Source organism: Panthera uncia (assembly GCF_023721935.1).
Source record: "Panthera uncia isolate 11264 chromosome B2 unlocalized genomic scaffold, Puncia_PCG_1.0 HiC_scaffold_24, whole genome shotgun sequence".
In the NCBI taxonomy this organism is placed as follows: domain Eukaryota; kingdom Metazoa; phylum Chordata; class Mammalia; order Carnivora; family Felidae; genus Panthera; species Panthera uncia.
In genome coordinates, this window is record NW_026057580.1 from 92,190,780 (window position 1) to 92,216,201 (window position 25,422).

Sequence of the window (25,422 nt, forward strand, 5' to 3'; positions counted from 1 at the left end):
TTAATTATGGTTTCCTTCCCGCACTTTGGCATCTGATCTTTATTGGGTGCTTGCGTACAGCCCTTGCGAGTACCGCGCGAACGGCTCTCTGAGCTGATTTCGTGACTATGTTGTGCACCTGCACCTAGTAAAGCAGGGCAAAGAGAAGCCAAGGGACTTGCTGTAAATCACTTGGTGAGTGGCAAAGTCGGGGTTCTAACTCAAGGGTCTGACTTGGGAGCCTTTGCTCTTCATTAACCACTACCCCAACACGTATTTGAGCCTGGGGGCTACCGGTGCGTGCTTGGCTCTCGGTGGGTGAAAACACATCGACCGAAAGAAGACGTTTCTTAGACCACATCCTCATTTGAAATTGATCCTTCTCCGAGATTTGAATTTAGAGCACCCTTCTCCAGCCCTCGTTTCTAACTCAGGGTGGGCATCAGGGCCTCCTGTTGCTCAGGTCCCACACTTCAGCCCTGCCCATTGTGTGTAACATGCCGTTCTTGGCCTCTCGCCAGCAGGTAGGGTTCCCTCTCTTTCCTGGAGCTTCTGGTCTGGTAATCCCGTGCTCATTCCCCTTATTTTGAAAAGATGGCTTTGCTTGGGGTAGCTATGTGACAAGATACAGGTTCTTCTTCCTCTCTGAGCCTGTTTCTTCACTCATGAAACATGGGTAATATGGGATCTTAGTAATGACATAGCACATGTGAAACACTCAGCATCGTGCCTGGCATGCAGTAAGGACTCAGTAAATGTCAGTTGTTGTTTGCTCCTCGGCTCCAAACGTCATGTGACAAGAGGCAGAGGCTGGTATGATACAGCTAAGATTTAAGGCAAGCTGAGGTTTGCCAGTAATCATGAGAGCTAGGAAGAGGCAAAGAAGGATCTTTCCCTAGAGCTTTCTGAAATAATCTCACCCTGCCTCTGAATAGTGAGAGTATAGACTTCATTTATACTTTGTTTGAGAGAGCACGAGCAGGGGGAAGGACAGAGAGGGAGAGAATCCCAAGCAAATTCCATGCTCAACAGAGCCCGACATGGGGTTCGATCCCACAACCCTGGGATGATGGCCTGAGCTGAAATCGAGAGTCAGACGCTTAACTGACTAAGCCACTCAGGCACCCCTTCATCTGTACTTTTAAGTGAAGAGAAATAGTTCTACATGGTTTGTTAATTTACTCAGAGAGGTGTATTTAAAAATTTTGGGGGGGGGTCAATTAATTCATTTGAATCTTAAAATTACTACCCTCTTAGTAATTCCCAGGAACTCCTTGTGTAATATAGAAATCAACTCTTGGTTTGCCTCTTGCTGGGACTCTCTCTTCATACTACATGCTTTTCAGGGCTCCCACCCACCCCAATGGCTTTGACCACCATCGTTATGCTAGAGACCCCTCAATCTTAATACTCTGCAAAAAAAAATCTGCCTTTTTGTTTCTTCCCCAAAGAGCTTGGGACAATGTTCTGTACATTGGATGCTAAATATTGAAATACAGACGTAGGGGGCGTCTGGGTGGTTCACTTGGTTAAGCGTCCGACTTCGGCTCCAGGTCATGATCTCGCAGTTGGTGAGTTCGAGCCCCATGTCGGGCTCTGTGCTGACAGCTCAGGGCCTGGAGCCCTGCTTCAGATTCTGTGTCTCCCTCTCTCTGTCCGTCCTCCACTTGCACTTTGTGTCTCAAAAATAAACACTAAAAAAAAAAATTAAAAAAAAAAAAAGAAGTACAGACATAAAAGGACCATTCTTAAAGATTAGATTATTTTAGGACTGCTTTGAAGATTAGATATGAATAATTACGAAACAATTCTATAGCCTTACTACGTGGAAACAAGCAAATGGATAAAAAAAAATCAGGTTAACTGCCTGAGTGCTTGAATAAATGAGTACAAAAATGAATTTTAAACATACTTTATTTACAAATATCTAAATACAACGTTCCATACAAAATATATACATGTGTGTATTTACATATTCTTTATGAAGTCTATTGACTGGAATTAGATTTTGAATTCACGTTTGGAAAACTTTCACGATTTCTTCTCAAAGTGAGCATTTAAAAATACTATGGACATAGACTTGCAAAAACAAATAACATGCTAGGGCACAGAAAAGGAAAACAAAACAAAACGAAACTAGTTTACAACTGGAAGTGATTAGAAAGGACCTGAGGCATCTCACCCACTGTCGTGGGAAGCAGGATTCTTAGCGTGTTCGCTGATAATGCAAGCTGGATGGAAAAGTTCCTATGTGACAACGGTTTGTTTCTTTACAGCTTCTGCAGTTTTCGGGCCAAATCTGACAGTGCCACAGAGGCTCTTTGCCCTTTATGTAAACCAAGATACTACTGTATTTGGTGAATGTCGACAAAGAAACGGCTTCTCAAATCATGATCTCTTCATGAAATCGAGGCAGAAAAACCGTCTGGGGAAAAAGGTAGATCCTTCCGGGATGGCGCATCTTCTCTGATCTCAGGAAAACTCTTTGGAATCTGCTGTAGGTCTGTAACCAATCAAGGATTCCTTACCGCCTTCATCCACCAGCAGATCCACTAATACGTGCGGCTTGTCATAACCAAAGGAGGTGGTCGTGTTTCTCAGCATTACGGGCTCCGGTTCCTCGGTCTTTATTTCAGGCTTACTACTTGGGGGAAATTCTGAGTCCGAGAAGCTCTGCGATTCCACAGTGCCACTCTCGGAACCATTTCTGGAGTGATAGGAGTTTAAAGCGACAACACAGGTTTCAGACTGGTTACTATTTGAACGGACAGAATTCTCTCTCATTACCGGGGTCTGAGGGCTATCAGGAGCCATGTCAGAAATAGTCCCTTCAGGGGTCACCACTTGTAGTTCTTCGTGCTGTCCCATTTTTTCCAGACTGTCTTCAGCGGGCAGATCTGAAATCGTCGCTGGAGACAACTGCTCTTCCCAGACCATCTTCTCATTTTCTGAGACAATCGGTTGGTAGGTGATGGGTGATACACATTTCGATTCAGATTTTGTCTCCGAAGAGGCATTTTTCACCACAGAGAGCTAAGGGAAGAAAAATGAATGATGAAACATAATGAATTATTAAACTTAAGTGCACATCCTTAGAAAGAAATGCTCTAAGAATAATGGTCAATGAAATATACCACCAAATGGTATATTTATGGTAATAATATAATGGCATCTGGTGGTTGCCTTTTCTTGCTTTTTAATAAAATATACTATATTAAGATTAAGAAGAAGTTTTTAGAATTTTTAAAAAGTCATCCGCCATCCAACTAGTCCATGTTGCTTTTTCTATGTGACTTCACACGTATGCACATTACATCTATAGCCGGAGAATACCTACTTATAGAATATTCTTACCATTCGCCTTCATAATTACAATTTTTATTATAATCTTCACTGCCTCCTGATTTCTCTATCCTGATTGATTAACGCAATTTCTCTAATCGTAGATATTGAAGTGTTCCCTATTTTTATGATTTATGGAACGTGCTGAAGTGAACATTTTTACACATCTTTTTATTTATGAAGCGGCTTTATAAGAATAAATTCTTGGGGCGCCTGGGTGTCCCAGTCAGTCCAGTGTCCAACTCTTGATTTTTTGGCTCAAGTCATGATCTCGTGGTTCATGCGAATGAGCCCCACGTTAGGCTCTGCACTGACAGCAAGGAGCCTGCTTGGGATTCTCTCCCTCAGTCTCTCTCTCTCTGCCTTTTAAACATTAAAAAAATAATAATAATTTCTTAAAGGTAGAATTACTAAGTCAAAGGCTGTGGCACGTTTATGACACTCCTACACCCTCTACCCATTATATGTTTACCTTCCCACCAGCGCTGGATTACTTTTCCCACTTTACACCAGTTTACTACTAGTGGAAGTACTGAATATTCAGGTTTATTTTTCCTTCTCTAGTGCGTGTAAAGTTGTGGACTGCAAGGTTGCGTTCTACTTAACTACTTACTTAGTATGGACAAATACTAGAATTCACACGTGAATTCTCTCCTGTTGAGAGAAAGGTGTTTTCAGTACAAATTGAAAAGTCTCCTTTGCGTATCATGGATATTGTTCCTGTTATATTTCATCCAAGTAGCTATGATCCTGTTACCTGTAAATGGGCTTTTCATTGCATAAAGGCTTTTATTTATTTTTGGAATGTTTATTTATTTTTGAGAGAAATAAATCATGTTTATTTTTGAATGTTTGTTTATTTATTTCCCACGAGGAGGGGAGGGGCAGAGAGAGAGAGGGAGACAGAGAATCCCAAGCAGGCTCCACACTGTCCACACGGAGCCCGACACAGGGCTCAGACCCACGAACCGTGAAATCATGACCTGAACCAAAGTCGGGATGTTCAACCAACTGCACCCAGGGCATCCAGGCGTCCACACAAAGGCTTTTAAATACTAGACATTAAAATGTGAAACTTCCAGTCTCATGTGTGACCGCCTTTTCTTCTACAGTCCAACCATAACAATAGTGTTTCTGTATTTTGAGATTTTCAAACGCCACGCTTTCTTGATGCTGGGCTTTGGCACATACTGTCTCTCAGTACCTGCATAAACTCCTGTCTTTCCATCAAGATTGCTCAAGCCTCACTGCCTCTAGAAAGGCCACAACTAACCAGCACCCTCCAAAGGTGGATGAAGTCCTTGCTGGCCTGTGTGGAAAGCTCTGTGTTTGAACACTGTTCACTCACTGAATACTTATCTTTTTCTCCCACTACTCTTGAAGCTCCTTAACAGACTTATCCAATCGTGTTCTTGTTTTGTGCATATACGAAAGCACACGATGTGTAGTAAAAATTATGGCATTTTGGATGGGTGGTAGATTGAGTGACTGACGATAGGTGATACGCTGCTGAACATCATTCTACTTAAAAAATTAAACAACTATCAAAAAGGTCCAAGTTAACGTGTTAGTATATACAATTAAAGAAAAATATTTAAATATTTTACCAGGGACTTTGGTAACATGATGGTTCTTCTCTTAAAGGGATTAATCTTCTTAGTGTAACAACATACAAATACCACGACAAGAACTACAAAAAGGAAGAGAACGGCAACAACTGGAACCCAAACAGAATCTAAAAAAAAAAGGGAAAAATCACAAATTAGAATTAAGATGGAATGCTGCTGTATCTGTGAAATAGTTATAAAGCCTTAGTGCTTTGCCCGTCAGGTGATTAATATGGTCCGGACTGCAAAGAGCACTTGCCGTAGAAGTCAGGTGAGGTGACCAAAGACTCAGGAGCCTGTCCTAGAGACCAAGGTGATTCTTTCCAGCTCTGCGATTCTCCACTTTCTGCAACCATACCTTCATGATGCAAAGTGGCTAGAACAGATTTTTCGTAACAGTTTTCTTGCTTTTTTATTTTTTAATCTCTTTTCACGTTTACTTTTTTTGGAGAGAGACGGACAGACAGACAGACACAGAGAGTGAGCAGGGGGAGGGCAGAGAGACAGGGAGACACAGAATCTGAAACAGACTCCAGGCTCTGAGCTGTCAGCACAGAGCCCGACGTGGGGCTTGAACCCACAAACTGAGAGATCATGACCTGAGCCGAAGTCGGACGCTTAACCGACTGAGCCACCCAGGCGCCCCTCATAACAGTTTTCTTCATGCCCTGAATATAGGGTGTTTCCAGAGTTACAGTTTTCTCTCCATTAACAAGGCAAAAGAAACATACAGTGGGAAAGATTTGTTTCAGAGCACATTTATAATCACTGCTGTGTATTCTGCTCTAATGCTGCTTTTTATTTTCAAAGCACAATCTTCCGCGTTCTAGCTGCACAGTCCTCTCTTTCAAATGAACAGTCCTCTACAGATCACAGTGGTGTTTGACCTCTCTACCGGCATCTTATTACCTTTGATTTCGATTTCAAAGTTACCTTTTTGGAACAGCGACTCTGGAAATTGCTACTAAGGGAATGCTTGTATAACACATTTTATAGGATGTGGAAAAAACGAAGTTATTATGGCAGTAAAGATCAGATAATGACATAACTAACATCAGCGCTGTGTTTAGAAGCACAGTCCAGGCAGGCAGGGAAACTGAGCCACAGTGGTGCCACCATGTGGCCACCGTGCCAGCCCAGTTTGTAAACCACATTTTTAAAAACTAAATCTAAGGCGGGGTGCCTGGGTAGCTCAGTCGGTTGGGCGTCCGACTTCAGCTCAGGTCATGATCTCACAGTCCGTGAGTTCCAGCCCTGCGTCGGGCTCTGTGCTGACAGCTCAGAGCCTGGAGCCTGTTTCATATTCTGTGTCTCCCTCTCTCCCTGACCCTCCCCCGTTCATGCTCTGTCTCTCTCTGTCTCAAAAATAAATAAACATTAAAAAAAAAAATTAAAAAAAAAAAAACAACTAAATCTAAGGCATCTGCATTATTTAGAATTTTGTGTGTTAGTAAGAACTTTATTTTTCAAAACAACACAATCCAAGAGAGTGTAAAATGCACTGCATTGCTTTAAGTCACCTATTTGAAACCCTTGTCCTAATGATCTAAAAGTTATCAATATTAGGGGCGCCTGGGTGGCTCAGTCGGTTGAGTGTCCGACTTCGGCTCAGGTCATGATCTCGCGGCTCAGGTCATGATCTCGCGGTCCGTGAGTTCGAGCCCCGTGTCAGGCTCTGGGCTGATGGCTCAGAGCCTGGAGCCTGCTTCCGATTCTGTGTCTCCCTCTCTCTCTGCCCCTCCCCCGTTCATGCTCTGTCTCTCTCTGTCTCAAAAATAAATAAATGTTAAAAAATAAATAAATAAATAAATAAAAGTTATCAATATTAAATTTTAGGCCTTTGGTCTAGTTCTTCAGCCTAGATTCCCATTCTTCAAAAAGGTACTTGTAACAGAAAATTTTTGTTCCCAGGAGATATGTTCTAAAAACAGGCTGACAATCATATATACACAAAGACAGTTATCAAAGCATGATCTATCATAGAAAAAATCTGTAAGTAATCTAAAAGTCCAAAATTGGGGAACATTAAATAGAATACACGTTCTACATGATGAAACAGTCTAAAGGTATTAGAAAACAGAATTAATAAAGTATGTGAAATAAAATGGAAAAATACTTATAATAAATACTTAAAGCAGTACACAAAATTATATACACTATACAATATGATCACAGCTCTGTAGAAAAAGAGAACAGGATGAGAAAAAAAAAAACCACCAAACTGTAACTGAATATTTGGATTGATAGAACTATCGATAATTTTGTTTTCTTCTCGTTTTTTAGATTTTATAAATTACCCATAATTAACATTTACATTTCATAACTGCAAAGAACGGCCCTAATTTCAGCTAAGGTAGGTGCCCCTTGAGAATGTTAGTCCTAAAGTTCTATTATATGTACCCCCTCACACAAAGAAAGTATGATGAAATAAACTTATTTTTAAATAAACTTATCAATATTTATTTTTGGATATTAATTTCTAGTATTTATCCAGTTTACATCACATAAGCCAATGAATATTTTTGCTATTCAGTTTTTAAACTTGCCACCCCCACAAAGAACACTGTAATGGGTACATAACACCTTGCCATGTGGAAATAGTTAAGCTGACTTCTGTCGCTACGTGTAATCCTGAAGTGCACGCAGTTTTAGGTGTTGTATTTCTTTCTTTCCTAGGTCAAAAGGTCATCATGTGGCTTTCTTTAATCGGCCGTTTTATATCTTTTAATGCCTGAGAAATGAGCTTATTTGTACTTTTGAACTTCTCTGAGGAATGGAACCATTGCATATTTTTAAACGAACAGAGATTTATTGAAACTGCCTCTTTTCAACACCTAGCTCGCTCATCACTCCCTGTATTTAGGACAAAACCAGCAGAAACTTGCCTTCCATGTGTTTGCCATCCAAAGTGGTAACACAAAGTTCTTTGGACTGTTCAGTTGTAACAAGCCATGTTTCTGAGAATCCTTTTGTCCAAGCACAGTACTCAGAATCCAACGAGGACACTGGGACAGTTAGATAGCACTGAGTCTCATTGCAGTTATCTTCCTCTACATCCGTTTTATATGAGGTCTGCATGGGAACAAACGACAGTGAAAACGTATGGCTTCTTTTATTCTGCAAAAACAAACAAAATCACCTACATTTACCTGATCAAACCCCTGAAGAGAATATATGGGATGAAAGTTGAACCATGTCTGAAAATAGCGTTGTGGATATCAAATAGTAAGTCAATTTTGTGGTTTCAATACAGCATTATGAAATGTCTCCAGTAAAATGTTCTTTTTAGGGATCATAAATTTTAAAACTCAAATAGCAAGAATGTTCACTGGTCATCGTTAAACCAGCAAATGTTCATTAGTCCCATTCCAGTAGTGCTAGAAACAGGTGGGGAGAGCTATAAACCCATCTGTAGGAAGAATAAGAAAGGTATTTCGCAAAGACTGTAGCAGCTCTTGGCCGTGGTACACAGAAGGGACCGAGGCAGTCTCTGGCAGTTTACCATTCATTCCGCCAAAGTGTGCGCATCACCTGTGCCAGGTAGGGCCTGAAGACACGAAGGTAGGACAGCAGTACCTGACCTCAAACAACTTCCGCCAGAGCCGAAAGAAATGTGAGTGATGAGTAGAGCAAGGGGGACCGTTAATGGAACTGGGAATATCCAAACCACAGAGGAGCAAACAGTCTTCCGTGTCAGAAAAGACTTCAAAGGGGAGATGAAATGCCAGCTGAACATTGGAAAATGAGTAGAAATTTGCCAAAGGTGAGTGGGCGGAGAAGGGCATTCCGTAAAGAGCACGGCACCTGCAGGGAACTAAGAACACAACAGCAGTTTGCCAAAGCACAAATACAATTCGGGTGAGAAGGGACGGGGAGACAGAAAGCTGGAAAGGACGCAAGAGGCCAAATCACGAGGGTCTCGCAGGCCACGCCACGAGAGGGAATTCAGGCCTTAACTGTGTAGCTGGTGGGGATTTGCTAAAGGGTTTCAAGCGGTGAAGTACTATGGTTAGATGTGCACGTCAAGAGGACAATTCTGCTAAGCATCTAGAGTCAAGTTTTAAAAATCTAAGTCAGATGTCACTCCTCCCGCTTAAATCTTCCCAGAGGCACAACACCTCAGTCAGAATAAAAGTCAAATCCTTCCAGTGCCCCACCGGATGTGGCCCCCCCAGTGACCTCTGACCTCATCCGCTCCCGGGCTCTGCTGAGTCCTGCTGCTCTTCACGTGCCCAGTGTGGTTTTGCCAGATTCTCTGCCTGAAACATTCTCCCCAGACGTGCCCGTGGAACTCACCTCCTAACCTTCCCCAGCACTGGCCGCAGTAACACCTTCCCTGCTCCAACCACCCTACCGAAGACCACAAGCGCCCCCAACGCTGCTGCCCATCTCCCCCCTCCCTGCTTTGTTTCCCTGCTTCGCGCATCACCAGAGGTTTGTCTAGAACACGCAGAGCATGTGCTTGACAAACACTATTAAATAAAGCAGCGGCAGTGCCGTGGAGAATGGATGGACTAGCACAATACCAGTCCAGGCGTGGGCTGCACACCGGTGCCAGAATGCAAATACATCCCCACCGCAGTACTGCCACTTTTTGTTTCCAAAACAATGATTTCCGATCACAGCTTCATGTTACGTTACATCACTACCAATGCGGAGGGAAAGATTAAAATGATCCTCACTTTGCCAGGGCAGAAATAAACAGGTTTAAGATCCTCAAACAGGACCATGCTGTTAAATGAGGCAAAGACACCAGTGCTAGTGATGAACTCCAAGCCAGTTCCCTCCACCAGCACTCGTTTAGGTCGTGTTTCTTTTCTTTTCTTTTCTTTTTTTTTTAACATTATTTATTTTTGAGAGAGAGAGAGAGACAGAGCACAAGAGGGGGATGGGCAGAGGGAGAAGGAAACACAGAATCCGAAGCAGGTTCCAGGCTCTGAGCTGTCAGCACAGAGCCTGATGCGGGGCTTGAACTCACAAACTGTGAGATCATGACCTGAGCCGAAGTCAGATGCTCAACCGACTGAGCCACGCAGGCGCCCCTAGGTCGTGTTTCTTAACAAAACCTATGGTAAGGTCTATGATCTGTAAGTCTTGTCTGAATGTTCATAAGCATTCTACTATTGTTACACCACATGTGGAAACAACTTCGCGTGAGCAACAGAAAACCTGCCATTTTGGAAAAGACGAAATAGAAACACATACCTCATTTCCATTTATTCTCAGATGCACCTCGTACTTGAATGAGTAACAATTTTCTTCACCATATATGGCTACTGGCTCCCTTCCACTTATAATAGCTAAAGGGTGAAATACGTCAATAATGACGTGTTTTTCCATGTTTCTGATGCCCAGTTCAGGTGGTCCAATTTTCCCTGTGGTTGGGGGAGGGGGGGCAGGGACAAAAAAAAAAAAAATGCAGAATTAGCATTCCCCTGGAACTTTATAGTACATTGCATAAAACTGCCAAAATCAATCAACCTAGTCTTTCTGTTGTTGTTCTAAAGCAGGATCATGTTTAAACCATTCCACAAAGATCTAGATGATATTCTGGATGTTCTTAATAAAGGGGCGCCTGGGTGGCTCAGTCAGTTAAGCATCAGATCTTGGCTCAGGTCATGGTATCTCACAGTCTGTGGGTTCAAGCCCCACGTCAGGCTCTGTGCTGACAGCTCAGAGCCTGGAGCCTGCTTCGAATTCTGTGTCTCCCTCTCTCTCTGCCCCTCCCCTGCTTGTTCTCTCTCTCTAAAATAAATAAACACTTTTAAAAAATAATTTAAAAAAATGAATGTTCTTAATAAATGTTTAATTAATCTCAAGCAGGAAGTATTCTTATCTAACCTAAACTTCTCTTTAGCAGTTTAAATTCTAGTCCTAAAGGAAAACAAACAGTTGGGTCATGAGCTCTGGTCCTGAGTTCTGGTAAAAAAAAAAAAACAACAAAAAAAAACCTTACCATAATAGAAGCTCTGTTATTTTTCCTTTTCCTTTGGTTCTGGTAGATTAAAAAGGAAACCTGTTCTCTAAAAAATGTTTCAGAAAAGGCATTTTAGTTACCTTTGAACACTCACTGAAACTCTTTGTACCTCCAACACCTATAGATGTCTGGCATGAGGCTCTTATAAAAGTTTGCTAAATAGATTCAATTTTTATAGTGAAAATCAAAACCAGATATTTATTCACTTGACAAATATTTATTATGTGTCCCTGATGCTCGAGACTTTGCTGGTGAGCCATTTACCTATTCTTCACATATTTATTGCACACTTACCATGTACCAGGCAGGTTTATTTTTATCTTCAGGGCCTGGCATATTTTCTAGCACATAGTGTGCCCTTGATAAATCTGTGTGGGAAAAATCTGATATACAGATGGGCACAGTTCACAGATGACAAAGGCATGGACTCGAGGGAATAAAATTATTTCAAGGGCAAGTGGAGGAAGGGCCAATGGAAGAGACTGGGTAGGCACAGCTGAAGCGTAGGAGCAGAATCAAGGCCATACTGGAAGGAAAGACACGTGGCAACTGAAGAAGGGAGAGAAGTTGAATGGCAAGGCACAAGGGCCTAGAAGACTAGGGAGGAGTCACATGATTAATCACTTCTTTACCCACAAGTGAGGGTAGTAGAGCTACAGGTAGGATTTCAATCAGAAAAGAGGAATTGGTGCTGAAGATTCTGGAGCTTAAAGTCATAACTCAGATCAGGTATGCCATGGGGATGTGATGCTGGCAGGAGAAAGGGCTAACAATCACTGGGGTTGAGGAGACTGCAGAAATCTAAAATTTCTTAATGTATTAAGTTGGTATATAAAATTCCCAAGGGCCTTGGGGACTGGGCACACGGAGGAAGAACGAGAGCAGGTGCCCCTGGCCTCGGTAAGTGTAACCGAGCAAGGAGCATTGGAGGAGGGGAGCGGGGGAGGCCGGTGCAGAGCCCAGCAGGGTAGCACCGATCCGTGTTTACAGGGAGTAGAAATGCAATGGTTTAGACGGGGCAAAGTGATGGGCACCTCTCAGCCCTATTTTGTGGAGCTCAGGGAAAGAGGAAGATACAAACTCCCTAAATTCTTCCAAAGGTTTCCTGGGCATTGCGATAATTTTTTTTTTTTTTTTAAACGTTTTTTATTTATTTTTGGGACAGAGAGAGACAGAGCATGAACGGGGGAGGGGCAGAGAGAGAGGGAGACACAGAATCGGAAACAGGCTCCAGGCTCCGAGCCATCAGCCCAGAGCCTGACGCGGGGCTCGAACTCACGGACCGCGAGATCGTGACCTGGCTGAAGTCGGACGCTTAACCGACTGCGCCACCCAGGTGCCCCTACGATAATTTTTAACAAGTGCTAATAAAAGCAAATACATACAGAAGATGTGTGTCAGTATTTTCAAATTTCAAAATTCTACTCACCTTGTTTACACAAAATAAATTCTTTGGACTCTGCATAGGCTGATTCTTTTTGTCCAAGTCTAGCTTTAATTCTGGCCCAGAGAGAAAGTGATGGATCGGTAATTGCGGAAAAGATATTACAAGAATGATGAGAGGTATTGCAGGCATCAACCCAGATTGCCTCCCTAAAATGAAGACGAGTAAAGAAACAAGGGTAACTTTTGTTAATCTGTACACTTCAATCATCTCTGTCTGTGCTTTGCTTTTCACTCACAGCATGGAGCTGGTAGCTGGTCGAAAGAGCTAAGTAAGAACAGGACGGAGAAGCCAGACAAAGGAGGAAGCCCTTACTCTGGTTAGAAGTCCTATAAACTCCTTTACAATAAAGAGGCTCAATTCAAAATACAACACCTGAACAAAGTACATTCCATATGTAATTGTAAAAAATCTGGTCTTTAAACAATTCTAGATTCTATTAACATCGATAATCATTACTTGATTGCAGAACCTAACACATTACAAAGACTCTTAACAGGAACTCCTAAAATTGTTCTGAAATTCTCATCTTTCTGCTAAACAACACATTCACTATGGCAAGTAAGATGACCTCACTTTTAATACGAATTCTAAGCTTTATTTGTCATGCCTTAAAAAAATTCTGAAAGTTGCTGAGACTCCTCTACTTGAATTTGACAGGAAGAAGAACTAAAAGGCAGGAAGTCTTGTGAAAATAACTAATTTGCGTCCTTAGAGCTTCTGGAAGTCTACAAGCAGTTTAGGAAGTTCTGCCACATGGGAAAGGAAGATGATGGGGCAAAACACAGTCATGGAAAGTACAAAGACCTAGGCAAAGTAGAATAAAAAGGATGAAAAGAGTTAACACTTACCCATAGTTCTTTACCTGTACGATAAAAACAGGGGTCTGTGACATGGTCGGGTAGTCCCAAGATAGGACAGTATTAAAGTTATAGGCCTTAATTTCAATATTCGTTGGTTTTGGCACTGTAAGAGATTCAAAAAGTAAAATGGGCAATTGTAAGAAACTAACATTAACATTAGAAAACCTCACAAAGAGCCATGGTAGCCGAATACGTATTTTGAAGAAAGGTAGAATTTGCCAGAACAGACTGTACAATTATTTAATTGAGATGTATAAAAATTAATTTTATTGGAAAATGTATAGAGTTCTGATTCACTTTAAATTACTGAAACAACCCTGGGATACACGGGAAATACAAGTATCATAAAGGCCATAAATTCCTCTCATGTTTCGGGAGTTTTTATGAACAGATGCACTACCTGTTGTAATAATAATCCTGAATTCGTTTAATCACTAGCATTTCCTATATTTGATACCACAGATTGCCTTCAACGTCTAGAGAGCTGGCTACCCCAAGCGATGGCCAATTTCAGTCTAAAATACCATCCGGGCTCTCAACTCTCTACTCAGTATCGTTACACACGTTCAGCACCTCGTCTCTAGCCCAGGAATAGCAGCCTAATAACGGCCTGAAGGAGCCATCCACCACTTGAGTTTCACTAACATTTTGCTCTCTGGGGTGTGCAGGGCTTTTCACAAAACACGCCCAATATTTCTTCTCCCTTTTGCTCTTTTAAACCATTTTAGAAAGGGTTTGCTAACATGGGAGTCCCATGAGAGAACAGGCAGAAGTCACTTTAACATCTTGTTACTATTTATGAAAAGCAGCCACGTATTCCCCTGCTCAGTGTAGACGGCTGTTGTCTACCACCCCTTGGAAAACAAACATACACATACATCTCCTCCCTTCCTCCTTTTCTTTCTCCTTTCTTCTCTCCCACCCTTCCCTTCTTTATGAGCGAACATGAAGATACAGAGTTGGTGATACGACTTCAATTTTAAGATTATTCAATCCAACCTATCGGAAAACCATTAAACATAATATAATTACAATTAAAATAAATGAATAGCAATGTGGTCAGTGCAGTGGCTTACAAACATAAGTCATCATCAGCCTCAAAAATTCTAAGAGAGGGGAGCCTGGGTGGCCCAGTCAGTTAAGCGTCCAACTCCTGATAACAGCTCAGGTCTTGATCTCAGGGTCATGAGTTCAAGCCCTACACTGGGCTCTGCGTTGAGCATGGAGCCTACTTAAAAAAAAAAAAAAAAAAAAAAAATCTGAGAGCTAAAGTGTTGTTTTTTTTTTTTTTTTTTAAAGGTACTCCAGCTGATAATGATGATTACTTAGGGTTGTATAACGTGGATGGGCTCCAATAAGAAAAATACTCCCTGGGCTGGACATTAGGAAGTGTGGGTTCTTTCTTCGCTATACTGCTAGTCATTTCAGATTTCCTGATCTGTCACGTGAGGTGTTAATTTCACATATATAAGGTATTTCCTTACTATTAAAGGAAACACCTCCTAGATTTTTTCCCAAAGCCAAAATTCCAATATTCAAATCCAAGCTGGTGCATTGCTTTAATTTTCAATTATTTCACACTTGTATTATCTTTTTTTAAAATCTTTATTTATTTTTCAGAGAGAGACAGAGTGTGAGCAGGGGATGAGCAGAGAGAGAGAGGGAGACACAGAATCCAAAGCAGGCTCCAGGCCCTGAGCTGGCAGCACAGAGCCCGACGCGGGGCTTGAACCCACGAACCGCAAGATCATGACCTGAGCCAAAGTCAGATGCCCAACCGACCAAGCCACCCAGGCGCCCCTCACACTTGTATTACCTTTTTAAAGCAGAACACGGATCAAGAATTATTTAGGTAAATAATACAGACTTATGGACAATTAAATTCTAAGGTCTTTCCTCCCCCCCCTTTTCTGGCTATATTCTTCCTTGATATCAGTGGTTTTCAACGAGATGATTTTTTTTTGTCCCCGAAGGGACATTTGGCACTGTCTGGAGACATTTTTGGTTCTCACTACTGGATGTAGTGGTAGGGTACTCGTAATTTTTTTTTTATTATTTAGGAGGAAAAACTAATTTAAAAACAGAATATTTTTGATACTCCCAATATATTTTTCATGGCTTCTCCCGCAATGAATAGCTTTGATTACTGCCAAAATGTCTAACTTCCATATTACTTATTAAACAGTGTGACAATCTGTGCCAAAAGGTCGAGATTATGAAGCTGGGAGGATGTCTCACAGATTCAGATACTACATACTTATCCTGCGTATGCGCTTTCTGCAGCCTGTGATCAGACACCTGCAAGTTTTCCATTTGCTCTTACTGAAATACAGCTGACAGCTGTTGGTACCTATCATCTTTGGTTCTCTAAGCAATTTCCTTGCAGATGAGCCAGAAAGCACTGGCCTTGCCAGATTTAGCCCTGGTTCTTCTCTTTTGCTTTTTGGTAGAGCAACCATGACCCTACTTAGCAGGGGGTACCAAAGCTTTCTTTTTCTAGGTTTTTAGAAATGTTTTTATATGCTTGCACCTTAATTCATGAAACGACCTAGTCTCAAACAGTGTATAATCTGTGGTTGAGAAGGAAATACAAGGCACTCCCCGCCCCAGGTTCAGTTCAACATTAGTATCAAATAATATCCACACATATACACCTAATTTTCAACCTAAGATAGGTACTGGATGCTAAGAAAACTCATAATGAATCTGAAATTCTCTCAGAAGCCATTGCTTAATTTCCGCCTCTTTTGCCTCTCCAGAGGCTGAGAATTTTCAAACCACCAGGTTCTGGTTCTTATATAACAGTCATTCTCCTGACTACTCTCTCTAGTCCTGCATTTTACTCTAAGAAGCAAGAAGAAACCACGTGGCACCTTCAGCACTGCTCGGAGACCTCCCCGCCAGGTTGTGCCGGGCACCAGGCACATTTCCTATTCTACAGACTCCCTGTTCCTGAAAGCCCACAGCGTGGCTAAGCTTTCTACCTCTGGTAACTAGGACCTGACTTCCTCCAGTTTCCAGTAAAAGTGAGTTCTTCACTGCCTTTTGAATCTCTTTAAAAAAAAAAAAAAAATATATATATATATATATATATATATATATATATATGCCCAATAGGAATGACTTTTAAATTGTATAGACTCCAACTGAGATTCCTGTATTTGAGAAACATGCATATAGAAGCCAACCTATATAAGAGTATTAAGTAAAGTGCATTTATATTTAAGAAGTTACTGAATCATAATTATAAAACCACACAGAACAGTGGATGTGTATATCAGATTAGTTTTTAATGTGAATCAAATGGGGTTTCCCATAATTTAAGCAGAAGCTTGCCCTGGTTAGACTAGAATAAGGGCTTAAGTCACAGCTTTCAAAGCAATCAAGACAGGCAGGTAGTGGAAGGAGGAGGGTCCAATGGATTGTAACAGACAGGCATTACCATTATAGTAAAGGAGAAACTCGGAAGTAACCTGTGGTTTTAATGCTACCAGAAGAGAAACTGTGTGGTTATTACACATCTGCCTTTGTCATTATTTGCCAAACTCGTACAGTAAACAGCCATGAGTAGTTTTCTCGTTGTTTCAGAATTTTGTGACCTAAAGTTTAAACTGTTATACATTCAAATTAAAATAATGAAGGCTTACAGCAAATTTCTATTCATAAGAAATTTACCTTCTATCAATAAAAATGTGTGGAGAAACAGCATGAGGATTATCTATAGAGTTTAGGGAAAGATCCTACTAGAGTATCTAATGAAATTGAACAATGTTACGGATTTCTCCCTCTCTGGAAAATGCCCAACTAGCTTTCTGGGACTCCGGTTGTTTTTGGAAATGGATTCAGTTATTTGATACATTGTGTCTACAAACGACCCAGAATGAACTTCAGCTGTTTTAAAATCTGCTTCCCAGGATGCCTCTTAGGGGATTTAACAAAACTAAACAGAGGAAAGAAGAATCAGTTCTTTATCACGCTGGGGGGGGGGGGGGGAGGGAGAGTTCTGGTTATAATCAACTGTTTCCTCTTGATAAACAGGAAATCCTCTCTCTTGGGAGAGACAGGATATGGAAAAAGAGCAAGAGGAGGACAGAAAAACTGACGGAGATCAGCAGGTGAGGGAGCAGCGCCACAAAACAGGGCAATGGGGATGTCACCGAAGACCAAAAGCCAGAACGGCTCTGTTCTAATTGCTGGGGACAGCAGCAGAGGGGAAGCAGGGAACTACAGACATCTCCAGGTCTCTTCTGCGTGGATGCTAACCGGAGTACAGGCTGCACCTGCCCCCCCCCCCATTTCCATAACCACCAACAGCATCTGCACCGTGACTGAAAAAGCGACAGCCACAGGAGCTCTTCACCAATGTGAACACAGCAGCAAAGACTATAAAAGACGGGCACATCTAAGGCAGAACAGAGCTCTGCAGTCTGAAGACATCCGTTTGACAATCTGCCTGCCAACCTCCCTACGGGAAGGACACGCTGAGAAGCATAAAGAAAGATACAGGGGTCAGGAATTAAATTGTTTTGGGGGATTCTACGCCATCTGACACTACAGGTCAAACACAAATGCTCCAGATGAAAGCATCCAGACCCTTCTGTGAATGAACAACTGTCAGAGAAAAGTTCTAACACTTTCCCCAAATGAAAGATGCAGGGCCACCTGCATGTTTTTACATGCAGGGGTCTTATACGCATGTAAGATGTTTTTACAAAGGGTTCTTCTTTCATTGCAAACTGAAAAATGACATGAGAAATTCAGGGGAAAAAAGTGAAAAATACCAAATCAAGACTTATGCATTTCTTTTCCAGAATATATTATGATGACCTCCTGAAAACTTGTATAGAGCTGACAAAATAGCTATTTTCTTTTTTTTTTTTTAATTTTTTCCTTTTTTTTGAGAGAGAGAGTACACACAAGCAGGGGAAAGGGGCAGAGGGAGAGACAGAATCTTAAGCAGGCTCCATGCCGAGCATGGAACCCGATGCGGGGCTCAATCCCATGACCCCAGGATCAGAACCTGAGTAGAAATCAAGACTCGGACCCTCAACCAATGAAGCCGCCCAGGCACCCCAAAATGGCTATTTTCTTAATGCCTTCCAAATTTTTCTCTTAGCAAATAACAGCATCCTCTAGATTTTTTTTTTTTTAATTTTCTTTTAATGCTTATTTATTTCCGGGAGAGAGAGAGAGAGAGGGAGCGAGCATGAGTGGGGGAGGGGCAGCGAGAGAGGGAGACACAGAATCCAAAGCAGGCTTCAGGCTGTGAGCTGTCAGCACAGAGCCCGATGCGGGGCTTGAACCCATGAGCTGTGAGATCAGGACCTGGGCTGAAGTCGGACACCTAACCGACTGAGCCACCCAGCTGCCCAAGCAGCATCCTCTAGATTTAAAAATAAAGACATTTTAAGAATTCTTGAACATGTTTCTTGCACATGTTTCAAGTGTTCATAAAAGTTTTGTACATGAAAATACATTTTTTTAATTCAAACATTTCAGTCTTTTCGGGCTTTGAATCATCCATCACTTTGTGAAACAAATACAAAAACAGTCTGTTTTCTGCTTCTGTTGCTTTCTTATACCTTCGGAAAAAAAGTGTCAGAGCTAAGGGTTCAAATAATAAAATAATTATTGTCCATAATAAAATTATTACTCTCTACAAAATAGTTCCTCAGCTGGATCAATACGATCAATACTCTTAATATCTCTGCAGTCTGCTCGTCTTCCTGTGTGTCTTCCGGATCTGGTTTTAGCATTCACTCTTTCTTAAGCTGTGGAACCCAGAATACGACAGACATGAATGAAATACTATTCTTCCTCTTCTTCTTAAACAGATGGACATATCAACTAGTGGCTTGTGCTGAATTTATAATTACCCCATCCCCCCAGATCTTTTACTCAAACCACCACCCAGTTAGTGCTTATCCAATAAACATCTGCTCAGCCACTTTCTGACCTGAAATGCAGGATTTTACACAGGCTCCCATTTATTCAGTTTCATCTAGAACAAGTGAGCGGCTGAGCCTATTTTAAATTTCTCATAGTTGAAATGGATAAGTTTGATTTCTTTATTTTTTAAATTTAATTATATATATATATAAATATATATATTTATATATATATATATATATATTTTTTTTTTTTAGGTAGGCTTTACACCCAGTCCAGAGCCCAACACAGGGCTTGAACCCATGACCCTGAGATCAAAACCTGAGCTGAGATCAAGAGTCGGATGTGCTCCACTTTATTATGCATTGTCTTAGTTAACCCACACAAACCATTGTACGAGGGAGTTGAGATTATTACACGTATTTTTACCAATGAAAGAACAAAGGCTTAGAGAAGCTACTTAAAGGCAAGACAGTCTGTAAAGTTTTGCTGGTTTTAGTTAAGAAAAGCTACTGAAGCATCATTTTTGTCATAGTTGAATAAAATAAGAAAATGACCTCCATATATGAACTGGAATTGGAGATGATTATTTGCTGATGACTTCACAAGCATCTAATTCAAGTAGTTTTACCTGATTTATCATACTACCGCAATTATATGACGGCCACTGTGAAATCTGAACCATGTACGAAAGGAAATGATTTCTTTGGAATGGACACGACTGAATGGGTATTTACCATTCTGATTACTATGTGTTGGGATAACCCAAAATAAAGGGACTCCCGTAGTAAGAAAACTGTAAGGAAACGGATTCCTTCCTGTCGAGAATTCATTTAATTCTGGTTCAATTCTCCTTCTGTTTCTCTGTCCACTTAAAATGGAACCACTGAAGCATTGGTCTAGTTCCTATAATAACAAGGTGCTGCTACATTGTATTAGATAGCTTGAGGTTTTCCTAGATATAGAACCAAACTGTGGACCTTTCAAAGTCCATACGGATCATGTTTCAGAATAAGCTGAAAAAGAAAACTATTAACCTGTTCAATAAATATAATTAGAATGCACTGTCGTAAGTATTCTGAATTTCTGAAATAAGTAAAAATAGGATCCAAAGAAAATCAGGAAAAATTCAAGCACACCCAGAACATTATCCTCAAGTCAGAAAAGAGGCTTTCTCTACTTTATCAGTGGAGAAGGTAAGTTAAGAGCCCCATATCTGTGCGAAAGTACAGTGTGCTCTTTAGGTAATACCCAGAGTGGAAGAGAAAACTCTAAGAAGGGAGACACTGATTCACTTCAAAATATATATACTACTTTTATAGGTAAAACCGTATGAAAAGCAAAACACCGCTGATCATTAGACAGCACACATGGGTTCATTCTCCCTATCCATTCCCTAAGAAATATTAACAAAAGCCCATAACTGTAACACAATACATTCCAACCACTTAGATTTTGCAGAGACTGGCTATATTCTCTTGCCTGCCTCCCTGCTCCTGCCAGATTCCCTCATCTGAGATGAACTACTAAATATACCAGTGAAACTCAACGCTATAAGATACACACTGAGTGTGTATTAAGTGTCAGGCACTGGTGAGCCAAGGAAGCTAGCCAAGAGCCAGAAGTAGGTTGTCCTAATGGGTTTTCCTCCTAATCTCTGGAGACTTTACATTTTATTTTATTTTTTTTTATTTTTTATTTTTTTTGAGACTTTACATTTAAACTAACTTTAAAAGCCTAGGGAACACAGCACAAACTAGAGAAATACACCGTAAAAATCTAGGCAAATGTATTGAAAATGCACTGAAAAAAGGAGGGTTGGGGGGGGGGGTCACTAGCTCTTGTGTTTGCAAAACGCTGGGGTACAGAAGGCCATAGGAGTAGATGTTCCTATGGGAGCAGACAGGCGACACTCCCAGGGCTGGCTTCAAGGATATGCAAATTGTGTAATCACAAGGGGGCCCACATTGTTCTAGGTGTTGGAATACACAAAATGGGGGTTACTCGGTTTCTGCTTTTGAGGATCATGATTATACAGCTAACAGCAAGTGCTAGGCACGGTTGTTAACTTCTCATCCCATCCCGTTTTCACGACAACCATATGATGTGGGTGCGATTGGCATCTCCATTTATGGAAGAGAAATCAAGGCACAAAGAGGCCTGCCCCACTTGTAGAGAGGTCACTGGTGCTCAGAAGGGAGCTTGGCAGCTGGGCTCCAGAGTCCAAGTTCTTAATTAACCACTCTGCAAACTGCCATTACCTAGGGCAGCTTCGTTGTCTGCAAGGACAGTTGCCATATATTGTGGTAAGAGCCTGGACTTTCACACAAGCTACTGGAAAGCAAGATAGCCTGGCTCGGGAGGGGCCATACTCAGACAGGCGTGGCACATAGTTTAATGCTCCACCTACATCAGGAACCCTAGATACCCTCTTCCTCTCTTCCCACACCCAAACACCGACTCCTGCTGACTCTGACTTTTAAATGTTTTTCAAACTGGCATCTCTTCTCCATTGAAACTGCCCTTTTCATCAATTCCTCCCCACTTAAGCAGCGGCATAACTGGCCTCCCTCTTTTGGGTCTACCCCCAAACTACTGTGTAAGATGAACGGTCTTTCTAAATGGCTTCACTGATCCTGCATAAAATCATTTGTCTTCTTAAAATCCAGTGACTGCCCACCAACTTGAGCAAGGTATAGTGAGTGAGCATATTATTCTGTTGGCTCAGCACCAGTACTCCCTTCAGGAACATTATTTCTCTTCTGGGAACTCCCCTACCACCAGCCTCTGTAACATGGTCCTTCCCATGCCAGCTGGTGGCTGACCCAACCAAGCTGGGCAAATCAGAGCCTTCCCCTGGGATTCTGTCAGAACGGTGGAGGCTGCAAGATGTCAAAACCCAAAAGCTGTCAACATCCATGGTTCCTGCCAAGTAGGAAAAGGTATCCACATCCAGAGTCAATAATAAGCAAAAGAGTGTCTTGGCACTTTTGACTGACTGGTTCAGCTCTCTGAGGCCCAGATGGCATCTACGCCTTTCTAACTGTTGCTTGGATTCTCTAAGCCAATAAATTCTTCTTTTTGCCTAGGTTAGCCAATGCTATGCTGCTGTCTCTTACACGTGACAATGCGCTTCATTAACTGGTTCCTACCTCTCTCCCTATCTTAACTTCCCTTGTATCCTCACACACCTATTCTACAGTGATAACCCTTAGTATTCCACTAATTCAACATGCTGTTTCACACTTCTCCCTCTGCACACACAAGTCTCTCTCTACCTCCAGCTCCAGCTTCAACTCTGGGGTGATGTTTCTCTGGGAAGTCCTCCCTGAATCCCCTCGTCGGAGTCAGGTACCTCTATCTTGCTTTCCAGTAGCTTGTGTGAAAGTCCAGGCTCTTACCACAATATATGGCAACTGTCCTTGTAGACAACGAAGCTGCCCTAGGTAATGGCAGTTTGCAGAGTGGTTAAAAACTTGGACTCTGGAGCCCAGCTGCCAAGCTCCCTACTGAGTACCAGTGACCTCTCTACAAGTGGGGCAGGCCTCTTTGTGCCTTGATTTCTCTTCCATAAATGGAGATGCCAATAGCACCTACTTCATATGGTTGTTGTGAAAACGGGATGGGATGAGAAGTTAACAGTGTGTACCCAGCACTTACTGTTAGCTATCTAATCATGATCCTCGAAAATAGAAACCGAGTAACTCCCATTTTTGTATTGACAACGTCTGGAACAATACCTGTCCCAAGGAATGGCTAATTGCTTATTTGTGTGACTCTTATAGAGCAGTCCAAAGGACAGCTGGATACGAATACAGCACACCTAACAGGAGCTCACAGAGGAAGTCATAATACAGAGGTTCGGACCCAGAGTTGGCCAACGGTGCAGGAGGGTGGGTCTCCTTGACCCCTTCCAGGCAGCTGCTAACTGTGGGCACTGAACAGACACTCAAGACTGATGGGTTTCTGATATTTTAGGTTTAACCCTGTTGCAGGAAAGATTCGCTGATTTCACTGGAGTTCCTAATCACCATTACACGGAGCTTTGGAAAGCATATTCCCAGCACTTATTTCCGGAGAAATCTCAGCGAGCAGGAGGAAAAAAAAAAAAAATGCTCGGAGGAACTAAGCTAAGTGAAGAGACGCATAGCCTGACAAATCGGCTCCTGAATTCACGCACTACACGACTTGCAGACTTAGATGTAAGATGGCCAGTCACTGCCACTTAATGATTCTCAGTTGGAGAGAGAACAATTCTCTCTTAAGGATTTTGGGTCCACCCTAAGAATATTTAAGTCATGGGCGCTGGCCACCGTCTACAAAATGCTGATCGGGAAACTCACTTATTTGAAAATGACTTAAAAGAACTGGAGGACCGAGAGGCGAGTTTTGTCATTTCGGCAACAACGGAAGAGGAGAGAAAAAGGGAACTTAAGTCCGCGGACGGCGCAGACCTGCGTGGCCTTCCCGGCGGTCGCGAAGACGTTCCGGGGCGACCGGGAACCCGGTGCGAGGTCTGAGGCTAAGTAGGACGCGGCCGCGCGGGGCGTGCTTCCAGATTCCTTAGTCCGGTCCCCTCCCCCCCCCCCCCCCCCACCGGCCGCCGCCCTGCCGAGAGCTACATACCCGAAGACAGCTCCAGATCCGCGGCGTTAATCTCAGCCCTACTCCCGACCTGGAAGACGAGGACGAGCAGAAGGAGGAGAGCCATGCTGCCCGGGGGTGCCTCGAGGTGCGGCCCTGAGAATAGGGCGTCCAGCCTGCAAGCCGACCCCCGCGTCACTTCCGGACCAGAGGACCAACACTCCAAGGGGAGGCCGAACCCGCAAGCAGTGGAGGAGCCAGAGTGGAGAGGCGGGGCCAGAGCACGAAGGCGGGGCCCCGGGGGGCGGGGAGACCAGGAGTGGGCCAGGCAGCGGGATAGGGCGGGAAGGCGGGACTGGGGCGGGGAAACTGGGCCTTGGGAAGGCAGGCGGAGCCAGGGAGGGGATGCCAGGCGTGGACTGGGCAGCGGGATAGAGCGGGGAAGCCGGGCGTGGGCGGGGCAGTGGGGGCTAGGGCGGGGAGTAGGAGGCAGGGTGGGGAAGCGGGAGGCGGGGGAAAGAGAGGGCGGGGGGCGGGGCCAGGATGCGGCCTGGGGGGCTGAGGACCAGGACCTGACCGGGAAGGCAGGACCCCTAGTGCCGAACCGGGCGTTGGCTAGTAGGCAAGCCTAGGACCGGAAGGCAGGAAGAGGCCGGTTCCAAGGACGCTCGGCCTTAAGGACATGGAAGTCTGTGGTCCTGACAACGGCCCACAGGTTTGTGAGGAACTTGAGTCCAAAGGTTACGTTCTTTCGATTCGGCACCACCTTCCGCGATTATTCTTCCTGTTTTTGCAGTGTTCTGGGGTTGCAGAGCTTTTCCTGAGGCCACAACCCAGCCACAATCCTAACTTTACTCTGTTAGACTTCACCATCAAGGCGTCTGGAAGCCTGAGAGTTTAGAACGCGAAGAGCCTTAAAGGCCTTCTCTAATCTCTGCATTTCTATTCGAGGAAGCTAAAGCTTCAATGGTGAAATGGTTTGTGTAGACAGCCGTTATCGAATTGACTTGGCCGAGAACTACTTTATCTTTGGAGGAAAAACAACTTGTGTTATCTTTTCAGCAATTAAATATCACATAGCGATTTCTTAAGCAACCTCTCATCGTGTGATCCGCCCTCTTTCCTCCCTGACCACATCACCTATTACTGGGCATTTCTCCTATATTGATGTTTATTTTCTCCTCTTAGAATGTAAGCTCCGTCTGCCTGAAGTCTGGCACTTGGTTGGTATTTGTTGAGTGAAAGAATGCCTGATTATGCTAGCATTAAGCAATATTTTAGAGAGAAAAAAAAGATGCTCTACAAACGAGAGAGGAATTATTAACAGGATCATTTTATTTACCTTAATAAATGCCTTAGCTCTGAGACTTCTGAAACCTCAATGAACATATGAACCACTTGTGGATCTTGTTAAAATGCAGGTTGATTTAACTGGTCTGATTCAGCTGGGTCTGGAGATTTCTGCATTTGTAACAGAATACACAGAGATTGCCCGGGACCTCTGACTCTGAGACCATACTTTGAATAGGAATGCTTCAGCTCCATCTAGACCAAGTTTGGGGGAATATTTTGCTTGGTATTTATGATGCCCGCTGTCTTAGTCTGTTTGGGCTGCTTTAACAAAAAACCACAGACTGAATAGCTTATAAGCAACAGAATTTTACTTCTCACATTATGGAGGCTTGACGTCAAAGATCAAAGTGCCAGCATTATCAGGCACTCTTCTGGGTTAGAGAC

The 25,422-nt window shown here is 42.7% G+C and overlaps 1 protein-coding gene across 1 annotated transcript; it reads right to left on the minus strand.

Annotated features, from left to right (window-relative positions):
* Positions 1–1,875: 1,875 nt before the first annotated feature.
* Positions 1,876–23,955, minus strand: IFNGR1 (interferon gamma receptor 1). The gene is made up of 7 exons (XM_049654437.1): positions 23,728–23,955; positions 13,201–13,315; positions 12,335–12,498; positions 10,134–10,303; positions 7,814–8,000; positions 4,929–5,056; positions 1,876–3,012 (listed from the first exon to the last, which is right to left on the minus strand). Exons 1-7 carry the CDS (start codon positions 23,810–23,812, stop codon positions 2,452–2,454), a joined length of 1,410 nt encoding a protein of 469 aa, XP_049510394.1. The 5' UTR covers positions 23,813–23,955; the 3' UTR covers positions 1,876–2,451.
* Between the last annotated feature and the right edge of the window lie 1,467 nt (positions 23,956–25,422).